We start from the raw sequence: 15815 nt of genomic DNA, 5'->3' as shown, positions 1-15815 counted from the left end.
CAAAGAAGAGAATATATGATTTTTTTTCTTCTTTGATTGATCTGTTACAGAGTCGTAACAACTTAACGACTGTATTGTAGATGACGTTTTAGCAGTTCAGATTTTAGAAATAAATCTCTGATTTAAAATTTTATAAATTTTCTCACAGAATCGCAATTTTAGTCAAAGATTCTCTCATTTGATTGCGTTTCAATGATTCCAATGATTTCTAGAAATTTTGAATTTTTGCGCTTCACAAAATAGGCTTGTTCGTGTTGCTGCCCTTTTTGAATTAATTTCTTTGTCGTCTCTCTCTTTCTTACGATCGAATATATATTTATCTCATCTCGAGTGCAAAAATTTTTGGAGATTTCAAGCAACTAGAACAAACCTCGACGAATATCTCGACGAATTGCCAACATTCGGGAATTTATCGAATTTTAAGGTTGGTAATTTTAGTCAACCCGTCATTACGCTAATTTTGATTCTGTTCGACACAGTTCGACACGTTGTTTCGCGCCTTCGGACGAGTGCTGTCGTTAAATTGATATGTATTAAAACAAAATGTATCGGAATAGACCTGTGAAGGGATTCGTATCTCCTTTTACCGTTCAATCGCAAGTGAGCACCGAGAAACGCGAGAAAAACGAAAACAAATCCGCGTGTCGAGAAGAGCTACCGAATGATTTGGTAGAGAAACCTTTCCGAAGCAACTCGCAAATTTTGAATTTTTTCGAGAAAGTGACTCAAGAAAGTGAGGTCGACTGCGATGACGGCCAAGTGGATGATCCAGATGATCCATCGAAGAAGCAGGAAGCTAATTCTCCGATATGCAAGAGAAAATTGGTTGTTGATTCGCCCCAAACAACAGCAAAAATGTAGGTGCTTAAAAGTGAAGATCAATTCCGATTTTATTTACCGTAAATAAATATCGATATTTTTTACAGCGTTTTCAACGTGATGTACGGGAAGATAACTTCTAAGAAACATAAAACGTGGGATGATGATGGTTTACTAGAAGTGATTGGAAAAAGTGCGATTCTTAAGGTAACTAATGTAACAAATTTTTTATTTACAATTTGCATTAGTTAACTACAAATTTCTTAAATTAAAGATTGTTATAATTTCTGATATAATAGAATTTGGATGGTAATGTTATTGGAAGAAGTATCATCAACCCAACTAAAATAATAGAAGGTTCTACGTTAATTATAGCAAATAAACAAATTGAGGTAAGGGTATGCACTATTATTTGTTTATGTAGCATATGAAAAAATCTAACAGCTTTTAATTCTTAATTCTAGATTTTAAATCAGGCATCACAAGAGGTATTTGTATCAGAAAAGAATCTTGAAGAACCAGTAGAGGAGTTGTCAAGAAAAAAGTTTAAAGTATCCAATACAAATGCATTTGTACCTTTATCTTTATCAAAAGGTCCTACAAGTTCATAACAGATGAATCAATAAGCAGGTTAATTACATGTTAATCATTGATTTAAATTTAAATATTTCTACTATAGGATTAGCATTAAATAGCGAGCCTATAGTGATGCCATATTTGAATTCTACTGAATGGATGGACCAAGAAGAGCAGGAAGTCTCGGTTGATCCTTGTCTAGTGGCAAAGCTTAGAGAACATCAACGCTATGGGGTTGTATTTCTTTATGAATGTTTAATGGGACTAAGAGTACCAGATTATTTTGGTGCAATTTTGGCTGATGAAATGGGCCTTGGCAAAACTTTACAATGTATTGCATTAATTTGGACAATGTTGAAAAAGGGTCCATATGGCAAACCAATTGTAAAACGTGTGTTAATAATAACACCTAGTAGTTTGTGCAACAATTGGGAGAAAGAATTCGTGAAATGGTTGGGTAGCCACAGAATATTTCCATATGTTGTGGGTGCAAAAACTAAACCCAAAGATTTTATCAAATATCCAAAGAATTCAGTAATGATTATTAGCTATGAAATGTTCATTAAATGTCATATGGAGATTAATGAAATCGTTTTTGATTTGATTGTGTGTGATGAAGGCCACAGACTGAAAAATAACAATGTAAAAGCAGCAAAGGTAATGATCCATTTGAATTATATTGTTTACAATAATGACTTATTAATATAAATGATAAACACATGAATATTTCTGTATTCTATGTATTTTGCAGCTGTTATACGAGGCGAATTGTAAGAAACGAATTATTTTAACGGGTACTCCTATACAGAATGATTTAAAAGAATTTTATGCATTAATTGATTTTATTAATCCTGGCATACTTGGCACTGCTACTGAATATAAGAATTATTACGAAGAACCTATTGTTGCATCTCAGTGTCCTCATGCCAATGACGATGTTCTTAGTCTAGGAAAGGAAAGATCCACAGAATTATATGAACGCACTAAATCTTTCATTCTAAGACGTACACAAAGTACGATAAATAAATATTTGCCACATAAATATGAAATAGTTCTGTTTTGCTCTTTATCCAAGAAACAAAAAGATCTATATTCTCTTGTTACCGATGCTTGGTTTAACAAAATTTGTCTAGAAGATAAAAATAGTATGCATTTTTCTATTATTATTGCTCTTAAAAAAATTTGCAACCATCCAAATCTGTTCATAAATGAAAAAGAGAATGTGCTATATAATGCTTTATCAAAAACATGTATGTCACAAATAAAACAGGACAACAACTTTAATGAGTATTGTGGAAAAGTCACAATTCTACAGACACTGTTGAGAAATTTGAAAAAGACTGACGAAAAGCTGGTGTTAGTCTCTTATTACACACAGACGCTTGATCTTCTCGAGATTATATGCGACATGGAAAAATTAAAATTTTTAAGATTAGATGGTTCTACTCCATCCTCTGTTCGATTGAAGATTACTGAGCAATTTAATACACGAACTGATAATAGTAGTAAGTTTTGTAAAAATCAAGAATCGTATCGTGCACTTAAATTGTATAAATATTAATAATGTACTACAGAAAAATGATTTTTACAGAAGTTCTTTTGCTAAGTGCAAAGGCAGGTGGTGTTGGTTTGAATTTACCTGGAGCATCTAGGCTTGTATTATTTGATTCTGATTGGAATCCTGCCTCTGATATGCAAGCAATGGCAAGAATTTGGAGAGATGGACAGAAAAGGAATGTTTACATTTATAGGTTTGTACTAGTTTAATAGTACAATGTATTATTTAATTGAGGTATATAACTATATGTGATCAAATTTGTAGATTATTGACAACAGGTACAATAGAAGAGAAAATATATCAAAGACAAATTAGCAAAGCCAATCTGAGTGAGTCTGTGGTGGACCTAAATCACCTTGGATCTCTAAAGTTATCAACTGCAGAATTAAAGGTACTTTTTACTATTTCTAATAAAATTTTGATAATTACGAAAATTATTACTTGAAATATTTTTCACTTTTTAGGATTTATTTACATTGGCAAACGATACAATTTCATTAACACATGATTTAATGAACTGCCCTTGTTCTGGTCAGAATGAACATTTACCTTCTGAAAAGTTAAGAGAGAAAGAGCAGACACGAGACTGTCAGTTTACATTGACTGAGAAATCATCTCAAAAAAATTTAACCATAAATCAGCTTCAAGGTTGGCAACATTATAAGCAACCAATTCCATCAGACATTATGCAGGTAAGCTATTTGACACTTTGCAATATAAGGATAAATAAAAATTAGGATTTAAAATTTGTAATTTTTATTTTACATATGTACATTTGCTTTATAGGACATTATGTTAACAGAAAGAAGTGATAATATAACATTTATATTTAAAAATTCTATAATGCAAAAAGCTAATTAAATCATAATAAATGGAATGACAATTATATAAATCATGTTGTAAAAGTTTTGTTATAAAATTATATATTTTGTACAAAATTTATATTGTGAATACACTTTAAGATATTAAATCCATTATTTGCAGTTTATTAAAAAGATATCAATTTTTCCAATTATTTTAAAGCTTATTTTTTCGTGACAAAAAATTCATCATTCTTTCGATTAGATCAGGAGACTCAAATCGTTTTTGTACTTCTTTCATTTCTTCCTCATTAACTTTTAATAAAATCTCTTTATTCCATCTACTCATCAATCGCTTTGTCGCCAATATTGACTGAAATTTATCAATTTTATTACAATTTTGATAGTATAAATATTTCATAAGAAATTAATACTGCAAAAAGCATTAATAACAAAAATAATACCTCTGAAGAAAGTGTAGATATTGATCTCAAATAATTCCATACTTCCTCAAGAGAGTTGTGATTATACACTTTACTAACTAAACCATATTGGTTGGCTTCTTGAGCATTCATCTTGTATCCTAAATACAACATATCTCCAGCCTAAACAAATATTTTTACAATAAAATATTGAAATTTTAATTCTAGAATCATTATAAAAATTTAACATCTTAAAAATTTTAGATGCAAATCTTAACACTAACTTAATTTACACAATTTGATATTTTTTAATGAAACATACTTTGGAATGTCCCAATAATCTTGGGAATGTATACGTAGAACATCCTTCAGCAACAAGACCCAAAGAGCTGAACGGCGTTTGAAAATATGCCTTTAATTTACATAATGTATTAAAACATAATTGTAATGTTTAAAACAATTCATACAGAACAAATATTTTTGCGTCAGCACCTTATTTGAAGCATAAACTATATCAAAAATCCCTAATATTGTAGTAGCTATTCCTATTGCTGGTCCATTCACAACAGCTATTAAAAGCTTTGGATACATAATTACAGCATCAATAAATTCTCTGTAAAATTTTTGCCAATTTAATTTCTGTACATACAAAGATAGAAATTTTCAGTATCTCATTTTGACTCATGGTGCTTACTTGACTAGACTGCCAACAGGAGTCGTAGAATTCATGGAAGCAGTTATATCATTGCCACTGCTGAAAAAATCTCCATTTGCTGTCAGTGCAAATATCAATACATTGTTGTTTTTAGCAGATTCATTTAAAAGCGTCGTTAATTCCTTATACATCTGGAAGAAACAAACAGAAAATCGATATATGATTATTTTGTTTTGCCTATATTTTTTTGTATTTTAAATATATCAAGTATTCTTTAGGCATTCACATTTACCTGGGGCGAAATTGCATTCTTTCTGGCGGGTTTATTAAGCACTACTTTTAGAATTCCGTTTTCCGAAGTACTCAGAATAAATGAATTTGCGTCAGTCATATTAAGAAAGAGAGATTTTAAATTTCTTTAAAGCAATTTATAGAATTTGTACGAGTCGTCGAATTTATAACCTCGTTTTTACTGCTTATTACTATACTTGTCCACTTAAAACGGTAACGATATAATAGAAAAATGAAAAAAGAAAGTTAAATAAAACACCGTGTGGTATACTTCACAAAGCTATCAATATCTTTTCGAAAAATTGCTGACTCAAAGATTGTCTGAGATAAACTGAGAAACAGTCTATTCATGCTGATAATTTCATGCTGATCATTTCGAACTTTAACCATCAAATTTACTAGAAAAAGATAATAAATTTCTAGGAATAAATACATATTTAAATGACATATTAGTAGCTATTAGTAGCTATGTTCACTTTGCATTTACAACTTGTAAACATCGTTCTTCTTTAATCTTTGAACTATGTTAAATTGTCTGTTCGAAGATATTAATTATTGATAAACAGCAGACTGCTATCATGTGTTTCTGCCAATTTTACAAATTTCTTATAATAAGAAATGTACATTTCGTATTATTCTTAATTATTCTGAATACTTATAAATAGAAGAAGCAAAAAAAATTTTTAATGTAAAAATTAGCAAAACAAATCTCATATACAATGTGTCTCTAAAGTCCTTATCAGGTTATATACAAGGTGTCTCTATATAAAAACTATACCACTCACTATATTTCGGAAACAATTCAAAATTATGAAAAAACTGGAATACATATCTGATCATTTTGAAAAGCTTTTTAAGGGGGAAATTGTCTCCTCGAGAAGTAAATCCTAATTGTAAGTCTACCTGAATTCAAATATTTCAAATGGAACTCTCCATATTGTAATATATCATTTGAAAGAGTATAAAAAACAAGAAAATTTTTTGTACAAAGCGGAGATTGATGTGTTGACTTATTCAAGAGTTATTTAGGCTCAAAGTTCGAAAAAGGTCAATTTTCAAAAAAATCGTTACTTCTAATTTTCAAAAAATTCTAAAAAGTTAAAAACCTGAATCATAAAATTTTCCTAACAATAAAATATAACAGCACACCAGTAAATAAGAGTTAAAATGTGTAAATGAGATGTAGATGAAAAAATACATAAACATTGCGTTAATAAAAATGCAAATGGTAAACCTCATGGGACAATGTTTTGATCATCTCATATTATGCATTCTCTATGAATGACAATTTGAGACCACTGCAATATTTGGTGGGGACAAATGACATACGAAGGTACTCTGAATTTAAAGGGCTTCGAAGAAATTATTGACAAATAAAGTTTCAATAGCGGTCTGTAAGATATTACAGTTTAAAAATTAATATTTGATAAACAATAAAGATGAAATACTGCTCAAAGCGCTGTAAGCGCCAAAACGAATACAACCTTTGAACGTTCAGAGTACATATTAGTACCGTGAGCATAATTATACAATTAGAAAAATTTTGACAGGTTTTATTTATATTGGTAAAAGTTGTTACACAACTTACAAGCTATATCCTACTTGTTACTAGTTCTAGCGTAGTTGTAAATAAAACTCATGAAAAATATTGGAGCTTATTGTTCTTTCTTTACTTGTTATTTGTCTACTATAGAATAGTGTGTTAATACTCGATAATACAATAAATTTAGCCGAGTGTCACAATTTTATATACATTTTAGTATAATTTTACAATGTATTAATATTGTGTTTACACTATTTTATGATATATCACAGGATTTCCCAAACTTGACATACATAAAGATACTTTTTAAACATTTTATTTTTTCTTTTGTATGAAGATAACTGAAAACGAAAATATTAAAAGCATCGTATATTATTTCGTGCGATTCTAATAAAGCTGTGCAAATGTTAGTTAAAATGTGTGACTAAATTCTTCAAGAATTTGTTTATTTTCTTAAGAATCTGCGCGGGATTATAAAAGAGTTTAGGAAACCCTGATTTATGTTATTCTGATAACAAATGATGGACTTGGTGGGTTTCGACAATACGATGTGTAATCACAGATTACATGGCCGTGTCACTGTCTTCTAGACAATACTTGCTACAAAAGTGATTTATTAGCAGCAACATTTTATGTTACATCGCGGGTCTAAATCATGTAAAATAGAAATTTGAATGCAAAAGGCTCGCAATTTTTGAAATGCACGAATTATTTAATTGCTCGTGGACGTATTTCGTATATTCAAAGAATTATACGAAACCTAATTTAGGCGCGAAAAAATTGGAAGTTTTGTAAAGAGTTAACGCAAGAAACTCTTTACCTTATAACTTAACATTATCTTAAATCTTACACAAGTTTATTTGTAAATTTACTATTGTCGCAGACTTAAATCGCAAAAATGAATAAACATCAACTATTCTTCGTACAATTTTTCAATAATTTATCGCCGCATTAGTGGCATTACAAATAAATACAATGCATTTGTTTGATACATACTTATATACATATGTGTAAATATATGTATATTTAGTACATGCCTAGACATAAATAAATAAATAAAAAAAAAAAAAACAGGAATGCCAATTTATAGATGCATTATTACAAGGATTAAGGACCGCATGGATTAATCCATAGTATTGCTATACGAACGCTTTGATACATTAAACTATGGAGAAGAGTTTGAATACACAGATACAAATTATAAAGATTGTAAATAAATATTCCTCTAGAAAGTATTTTTCCTATGTAGCACTGCAGCTCAATATCTTGGAAGATTTTTCAACGATTTTCTCTACTTAACGTTTTTAAAGTTCATATAATTTACTCAATTTAAATAATCGCAAAATTGGAATTATTTCAATATAATGTACAATTAGATGCTTGAAGTAACCGATAAAATATTAATATATATCAATTTGATCTATTACGGCTTCAGAACCTTTTCAATGAATTTCTTTATGTCACGCATTTCCTGTGAAAATAATGAAAAGGAGACAAATATTATTTCCTTATGAATGTAAGAAAAGATTCGACAATATCTTCCTCGATCAAAACTTCCTTACCTCCTCGGAAGATGTATGCATCATTCCTCGGTATGTTTTGAATTCTGTCTGTGTCATGAATTGTTTTAGAAGAGATGCTGTCATTTGACCCCATCTATATGGCACAATTGGATCGCAATCACCGTGACATTGTATCAGTGGAGTATTTCTATTTCCTATTGCTTCCTGCAAATTTGTTTAATATTATAATTATAATTCTACAAATGTATATACGATATAATACTTACTGCCGGAAACTTTTGATGTAAAGGAAGCCATGCGGATAGAGCTATAATGCCAGCTAAAGGTTCTGGGAATGTAAGGGCACTGTACATGGCTAGTGCTCCACCTTGACTGAATCCTCCGAGAACAATGCGGGTAGTGGGAATCCCAGCTGCGACTTCCTCAGCTATTAATGAGTGCACCGTTTCAGCGGCCTTACGTATACCTTCTTCATCTTCAGGACCACTGGAGTCCAAAGAGCGCAGATCGAACCTAAATTCGCAGGATGCAATAACCATGTAAACATCAACTTGTAATCATTTAGAAACTTTAAATTTCTATGTTCATCTTTTAATGTTACCAAGAAGGCATTCTGAACCCTGCATTAAACGTTACTGGCATTGTGGGCCTGAAACAATCAAAGAGTGACATTAAGAGATACTGTTAACCCGTTTCAAAATAAGAAATTTAATGTTATCGAGAACCACACGTACGCAGTAGGGCAAATAACTTTAATATGAGGGGATCGTACTGCACCCATGGAACTAGCCCAGCCATGTCTGAAAACAATATGTATAAAGTGTCAACAAGATCATTTTACAACATACATCATAAATTGCATTCATATGCCACAACTTACCCTGTATCACCCAAGCCATGGAAAAATATTAACTGAAAAACATGTTTTTTAGTATAAAATGAGAGTAAATTGATTTTATTCACAAATATTTGAAAAAAAATTGAAATTTTAATCTTAAAATCCACATTCTGAAAGAAAGTTGTTTGATCAGTCTCGGTAACCACAATGACTCGTGGAAGACGTGCAATAATAAAAAAAAAAGCCGACAATAAACCGGTTCGCGAGTATCGAAACAGAACAGCGATGCGTTCGCAGACGATCGTGCCGGCGAAGAGAGATGGAGTAAAAAAGCGTAACGAGATTAGAACTTGCATCACGTAAACGTAATTCATTTATGATCAATTATGATCGCGAGTGATATAACCAAAAACTGTCGATACACCCGCAAAAGGGTTTCGATATATCTACCGTCGCCGTGTGCTTAGCTGTGGCTGAGATCACGACCGGGCCTGCCATGTCCTGTCGCTTTTTTGGACGGCCTGAAACAAGTTCGAGCAATTAATGTAACAGTACGGAGCACGGCGCGCGAAAGAGAGATAGGGAGAAAAAGTGACTCCTCTTCGCTCTATACAGAGTTCTTTATAAGCAATGAGAGAGGGGGAAGGATTGAAAGGAAAGGAGAGCAGTGGCGTCAAACGCGCATTCGCGTAAATATTCAATTTACTGACACAATTTATACATATGCAGCTTTGTGTTTGATTGTTTTAACCCCTTGATTTTCAAAATCGGCGTTGTCATTGATTACGCAAGTTTGAAACTGCGTTAATCGAAATCAAATTTCAATGATTATTGGTACGTGAAAATGATTTATATTCCCATACACAGAGAGATTGCAGGAACATTGCAGAATGATTTCATTGAAACATTGTAATATTGCATTTTGATTGCGAAACATTGCTGCAACATTTCTGGAAGATTGCAACAACATTAAAATGTCCGCTTTTTGAAATATTGCATTGAAACATCCTATTTTTCCAAAATATTCACATAAATATTATTACATCACATAATTCCAATAAACAAAACAATATTTGTCCCAAGCAGAACAACAAGTCAAAATAACATCAAAATGAATCGTAATTGATTAAAAAGTGACTTTTAATGATCATTTTACAGTCACTTTGACATCATTTTGACGTCGTGATGACTCCCTGTTCTGCTTGAGTGTGTAACATTTTAAAATACATTTTTCGCAAAAAAAATTTCAGGAATATTTTTTCGAAAATTTCCAAGCAGTCACCCATCTAAGTCGCAACTCCGGTGAACGTTGCTTGACCTTCGTGATCGCTGCGAACTGATTCTTCATGATGAATACTTTATGCTGATATGTGTATATAACTTGGTAAATCAAGTCAATATACGTTATCAAAAAAATGAAATATGTATAATTAAAGCACAATATTTATATAAATAAATATAAAATTATAATTTTTTTTACTAATTTTGCAAATGCAGAATAGCATTTGGAATAACTTTTTTGTTATTTGTTTAAATAAAATGCAATTAGAAAATATATATCAATATAATACAATAATTAAATTAAATATAAAAAAATTTTTATTAAAAAAACAATTAAAAAATATTGTTTGTTCATTGGGCTGTAGATCAAGGTTTCTTCATATATGGATCTATTTCATCTATTGATATAAATATTTATGTTTCTTAACAATACTATAATGCACACAGCACCACGGGACCGCATGCCTTTTTCTAGACGTCTTAGAGTCAACATTTGAAGAATGTCTGCAGACCTCTATGCAAAATCGATTTGCAGTCAACTTTAACAGCCTGACTTGAATGAGTCGACTTACAATCGATATATGGACGGTTGTACTTTTAGAGAATGTAGAGATTCAACGGAAAATTTAGTAACGTCGCCCGACCTTAGTTTGCTAAATGCGGATGAATAATTATGGATGAGTTGAATTAATATATTATTATACGCGAATATTCTGCTTTGGCTCTTTATTGCCACTATTTTATTAAAAAATTATGATATTGCAATGTTTCCGGAATATTACTGGCATATGCCATGCGATGTTGCAGACATATTGTTAATTTATGTTTCTGCAATGTCTCCGTAATATTACATTGCAATCTGCAACATTGCAACGTTGCTGCAATGTTGCTGGAATTTTCTGTGCTGTATGGGTTAAGTGAATTTTTAAATTCATTAACTGATCAATCGCGTTATGCACAAATGCAGCTTGTACAAAATTAATTTGCATTAATTCAATGAATTAAGAAACTCGCCTATTCTCTTCGAGATGAATTTGGAGGAAAACCACTTGATACAAACCTCCGAACAGCAAATTACCCATGGCTGTTTTAACAGCGCTGTGGTAGTCATCGATTTCTCATTGATTTTGAATTAAAAGCTTATCTTTCGGGTGATTGAGAGATTGAAACAATGCACTGGTGTTTGCTTGGAAAAAAGAAGCGATTAAACGTTAATTTATATATTCGGTTTTTGCAAAATTGTCCGTGCGAGTCAATCAAATCGACAATAGACTTCTCTTCAATCAAAATACTGAAACTTTTGATTCGGATGAAGTTCGCGACGCATGTGAAAGCCAATTCAGACGGACTCATTTTATCAAGTCAAATTGATCAATCGCGCGCCGCAATGTTCTCTACATCGGACGCGTGATTGGTCCTTTTCACAGAAATATTCATGACTCCGTATGAATGTATCTTAACGTGCCAAGAAGGACAATCAATGGAACGATTCAATTAAATATACGTTTTCAAAACCGATCTCATCATCATTGATTAGCTCGATTAGCCAATTAAATATAAGAATGGCCAATGCAAAATTCGGGATTGTTTGTGTAAATCCGGTATTACATGTGTCGTATGACATATTTTTTAAGCGTGTTGATTGGTTGCAGATAGAAAATTTCTAGAAACTCGAAAAATTTTTTATTCTGCAGCCAATCAATACGTTTAAAAAATTTGTCGTACAGACACGTGTAATAATACCCTTAGGGCCACTTTCACTAACGCCGATTAACTTAATCGCTGATTAGTCTATCGGAATTGACCAATCGTATTTGTCGTTAAGTAAAAACGACAAATGCGATTGGTCAATTCCGATAGACTAATCAGCGATTAAGTTAATCGGCGTTGGTGAAAGTGGCTTTTAGGAAGCTATTACACGTATCCGACAAGTTTGTCGGACGTAACGATTGACTGTCGACAAGTATGTATTCAAGTGAGACATCCGTCGGATAGTTACCCAATTTTTGTCGGACTGAAGTCGGGTAGTGATAAACTTTATACGACAAATTACATGCGTCCAATAAAATTCGTCGTACGAACCGACGCACGCGCAGTACTAGCCAATTACGTCCAATATCGCTCGTTGTCCCTAAGGGTTGATTTATAATAGCCGTTACCGTAAGAAATTCATCAATCATAATCGACTATTCTTCTATAAATCGATCATAATTGGCCAATTTCTTATGGTTACGGCTATTATAAACCAACTTTTAAGTTTGTTCTACAATACGTCATATGTCGGTTGCATAAGCTGTAAGTCGTAAGAATTGACCAATCACAGTCGAAGGGGAGAAGAGTATTCAACTGTAATTGATCAATTCTTGCGGCTTACACGACCGCAGCTATACAACCGACATATGACGTATTGTAGAACAGGCTAAAGAGTTGGTTTATCATAGCTGATAATAGCCGTTACTATAAGAAATCATAGTCGATTATTCTTCTATAAATCGATTGTGATTGGTCCATTTCTTAGGGTAACGGCTATTATCAGTTATTATAAAGCTCTAACAATGGGCATCCCGGTCCCAACCTTTTTCGCGGGATCGATTAACCCCGTTTACTAACGCCACCAAACGTTTACTTTTATATTTGATACTACGTATTACATCCATTTTGTAACGCTGCCGATAAAAATGTCATGTCAAAAGTGGATGTAATTTGAATCCTGTGAGTCTGTGCTAAATCCATATTTGTGGGATAACTTCTTTTAAGCCCGTATCAGACTAGGCATTGAAAATTGAAGATTGAAGATTAAAGATTGAGCTTTGGCCAATCAAAATAAAAAGAGTTAAAATTTCCTTGTTTTGATTGGTCAAATTTCAATCTTTAATCTTTAATCTCAATCTTCAATGCATAGTCTGATACGGGCTTTAAGATTTTCTCTGACAGATGCAGACGGCAAATACACCGTTTATTTCGATACTTCGATACATTTGAGAGTTGCTATTGCTACAGATTTCGAATAGTGGAATAGTATATTCTAGAGAACCTCTAGGGCCGGTATCCATAATCGATTATTATTTTAAGATTGTCTTAAGTAATGAATGACTTAAGATGCTAATGCGGCTCTTTGATTGGTGGCATTTTAAGATGATATTTAAGACGATCTTGAAATTAAAGCCTTTTGTTTACGTTTGCATTAATCAGTTAGCCGCATTATTCAAATGCGATTGGTTAATTCTGTCTCTGTGCGAGCTCGAACTGATTTTTAGCATTGTGGATACAAAACTTAAGAATCGACTATGGCTACGTTAAACAGACTTAACAGTTGAGTGAGCGCTCGCTGTTATTGGTGTATTCTTCTAGTTTTAAAGGTTTGATTTAATGATCTAGAAGAATTCACCAATAACGGCAAGCGCCACTCAACTGTTGAGTCCGTTGAACGCGGCCGCTAAGGGCCACTTTCACCAACGCCGATTAACTTAATCGCTGATTAGTCTATCAGAATTGACCAATCGTATTTGTCGTTAAGTAAAAACGACGATACTAAGTTCATCAGTCTTTTTTAAAAATTCCCGTACGTGACGGGTTCAAAATAAGTTACAAATAAAATTACAAAAAATTTTCTCAGCCGTGCGACCCCTAGGTCATGGCCTATGTTGGCCTATTGGTAAATCCCCCGCTGCATCATCCGCTGTGAGTGGTGGTGTGCTATCGAGATCCGCCCACAGGTTTTATAAGTGATACAAAAATGTATGCGATACGACGCAAGCAGGCTACCCATGACGATGATTATTCAACCTACATACGCAACACCTGCCATGACCGTTCGGCTATATTCGTCGACGTTCGGCAATGATTGCAGAGTCATCGCCGAGCCATCGCCGCGCCGGCACTGTCCATAAAGGCCGCAGCACAGACTTTGCATAGCTGCATAACCGTATGGATAAGGATTGATCCGTTAGCACATGCATAATGGATCAATCAATTTCTTTATAGACTTTCTACAATAAGCTATTAGTCGGTATCATAAGTCATAAGTTATAAAAATTGATTAATCACAGTCAAATATAAAGAGAATATTCGACTGTGATTGATCAATTCTTATGGCTTATGACTTATGATACCGATTAATAGCTTATTGTAGAAAGCCTGTTATGCATACGGTTATGCAGCTATGCAAAAGCTTGTGTTGCGGTCTTTTAACTACCGCTGCTGCTACCGCCATTGATTGATTCCTCCACCGCGGGTCGAGCGGTTGTACTTATTCAGGACAAGGGCCCAAGTCTTGTTTAAAATCTCAATTTAAACATATAGTACTAGTGTCTTCGTACGAAAACCTACAGTACCGACGTCAAATGAGTTCACCATCACTCCAGCATCGAGAGACAAATTTAGACGTATAATTAGGAATGTTTTTAGGTATAAAAATTAAGATATAATTAAAAACTGATACATCATTTGAAACTACGTTCAATGTAGAGTACAAAAAAATTTTTATCCATTTGTTTTTATTTCAATAACGTAATCTAATATGACAGCGAAGTTAGGCTTGCACCGCATACCCAGTCAAACGGTGAGCACGAATAAAAGTCGTACTATTAATCTGAGAGCAAAAACATCTTTTTTTTTTTTTTTTTTAATGAACGGACTTGTGATTTTCGCCTGAACTAGAATTTTTTATATTGCAAGCATATTTGCAATATGGCGATAGTTTAAAAAAAAGCAGTTTCAAATTTATTCATTTTTTCTCTTATTTTGTAAAAAAAATAATAAAAAATCAACGTAGACTATTTTATCTAATTTGGGCAATAATAATGTTGGTTGAGCATAACTGTAAAAGTAGAAGCTAAACGGATAAATAGTTTCTTTGGAATCGCGCTCACTGTTGAAAAACATGGTTTCGAAAAAAATGCATTTATGTTTGATAAAGCACTTTCGTGATAATATTTCATGTCGACATTTTTAGATTTACCTTTAATCAGCTATTCCATAAAAGTCATCTTTCTTTTCTTCATAAATTTCATTTTGTTATTACTTTTTTTATGTTTTTTAGTAAAGCGGTCCTATACACCGCGTCACTTTATGCTGTATATCTTGGTCAATTTTTATTTTTCAAGAAAAATACTTTTGTGACATATTTTTAAGATTATAAACTTTTAAAAAATACCAAAAAATCGATTTTTTGAAGCTTTAAGATAAGAATCCCTCTTTAATAATTTAAATCATAAATAAACAAAAATGACAATTATTTTAACAACATAGGCTTAGACTGTTCTTGCACAGCAACGAGAGGGACAGAATAGAATAGAATAATTATTTAGTTCCAATAACTGTTTACAATGTGATATTTATAACTAAAAACATATAGCATTAATATTCTACATAATTAGTCTAATTAACATATCTAAAAAATGTTAATACTTATGATGCTTTTCTTCAATTATCACATATTATATACAAATAAATATAAAATATAATTGAAAATAGATTATCAGTATATACTCAGACACATACTCATTAA

At 32.2% G+C, this 15815-nt stretch overlaps 3 protein-coding genes across 4 annotated transcripts; 1 reads left to right on the top strand and 2 right to left on the bottom strand.

Annotated features, from left to right (window-relative positions):
• Window positions 1–84: 84 nt before the first annotated feature.
• LOC105198506 (DNA repair and recombination protein RAD54B) lies at window positions 85–4045 on the top strand. The gene is made up of 10 exons (XM_011165236.3): window positions 85–857; window positions 927–1026; window positions 1119–1211; window positions 1284–1413; window positions 1499–2052; window positions 2147–2900; window positions 2987–3146; window positions 3218–3344; window positions 3418–3645; window positions 3740–4045. Exons 1-10 carry the CDS (start codon window positions 544–546, stop codon window positions 3812–3814), a joined length of 2535 nt encoding a protein of 844 aa, XP_011163538.1. The 5' UTR covers window positions 85–543; the 3' UTR covers window positions 3815–4045.
• Window positions 3687–5672, bottom strand: LOC105198507 (enoyl-CoA delta isomerase 2). The gene is made up of 6 exons (XM_011165237.3): window positions 5123–5672; window positions 4870–5021; window positions 4668–4788; window positions 4498–4587; window positions 4218–4358; window positions 3687–4126 (listed from the first exon to the last, which is right to left on the bottom strand). The coding sequence occupies exons 1-6, from the start codon at window positions 5219–5221 to the stop codon at window positions 3971–3973; spliced, it is 759 nt and encodes a 252-aa protein (XP_011163539.1). The 5' UTR covers window positions 5222–5672; the 3' UTR covers window positions 3687–3970.
• A 986-nt stretch (window positions 5673–6658) lies between these two features.
• On the bottom strand, window positions 6659–9655 carry LOC105198505 (acyl-protein thioesterase 1). Of its 2 annotated transcripts, XM_011165235.3 has the most exons (7): window positions 9476–9655; window positions 9068–9099; window positions 8922–8987; window positions 8789–8836; window positions 8454–8700; window positions 8227–8391; window positions 6659–8135 (listed from the first exon to the last, which is right to left on the bottom strand). In XM_011165235.3, exons 1-7 carry the CDS (start codon window positions 9521–9523, stop codon window positions 8088–8090), a joined length of 654 nt encoding a protein of 217 aa, XP_011163537.1. In that variant the 5' UTR covers window positions 9524–9655; the 3' UTR covers window positions 6659–8087. The 2 variants fall into 2 exon arrangements, with proteins under 2 accessions (XP_011163537.1, XP_039311668.1); XM_039455734.1 differs by having other exon boundaries at window positions 9068–9652.
• Window positions 9656–15815: the final 6160 nt, after the last annotated feature.

This window comes from Solenopsis invicta, chromosome 12, assembly GCF_016802725.1.
Source record: "Solenopsis invicta isolate M01_SB chromosome 12, UNIL_Sinv_3.0, whole genome shotgun sequence".
In the NCBI taxonomy this organism is placed as follows: Eukaryota; Metazoa; Arthropoda; class Insecta; order Hymenoptera; family Formicidae; genus Solenopsis; species Solenopsis invicta.
The sequence above is the reverse complement of the archived record's forward strand: the minus strand, read 5'-3'. Positions and strand labels throughout refer to the sequence as shown.

Excerpts from the sequence above, each read along its gene's own strand:
- LOC105198506 (XM_011165236.3), top strand. The coding sequence starts at position 544 with ATGTATCGGAATAGACCTGTGAAGGGATTCGTATCTCCTTTTACCGTT. Across the intron at positions 1,027-1,118 it reads GAAAAAGTGCGATTCTTAAG|AATTTGGATGGTAATGTTAT; the intron begins GTAACTAATGTA and ends CTGATATAATAG. Across the intron at positions 1,212-1,283 it reads TAGCAAATAAACAAATTGAG|ATTTTAAATCAGGCATCACA; the intron begins GTAAGGGTATGC and ends TCTTAATTCTAG.
- LOC105198505 (XM_039455734.1), bottom strand. The coding sequence starts at position 9,399 with ATGAATTACGTTTACGTGATGCAAGTTCTAATCTCGTTACGCTTTTTT. Across the intron at positions 8,837-8,921 it reads AAAGTTATTTGCCCTACTGC|GCCCACAATGCCAGTAACGT; the intron begins GTACGTGTGGTT and ends TGATTGTTTCAG. Across the intron at positions 8,392-8,453 it reads TACATCAAAAGTTTCCGGCA|GAAGCAATAGGAAATAGAAA; the intron begins GTAAGTATTATA and ends ACAAATTTGCAG.
- LOC105198507 (XM_011165237.3), bottom strand. The coding sequence starts at position 5,221 with ATGACTGACGCAAATTCATTTATTCTGAGTACTTCGGAAAACGGAATT. Across the intron at positions 5,022-5,122 it reads AGAATGCAATTTCGCCCCAG|ATGTATAAGGAATTAACGAC; the intron begins GTAAATGTGAAT and ends TGTTTCTTCCAG. Across the intron at positions 4,789-4,869 it reads CCTGTTGGCAGTCTAGTCAA|AGAATTTATTGATGCTGTAA; the intron begins GTAAGCACCATG and ends AAAATTTTACAG.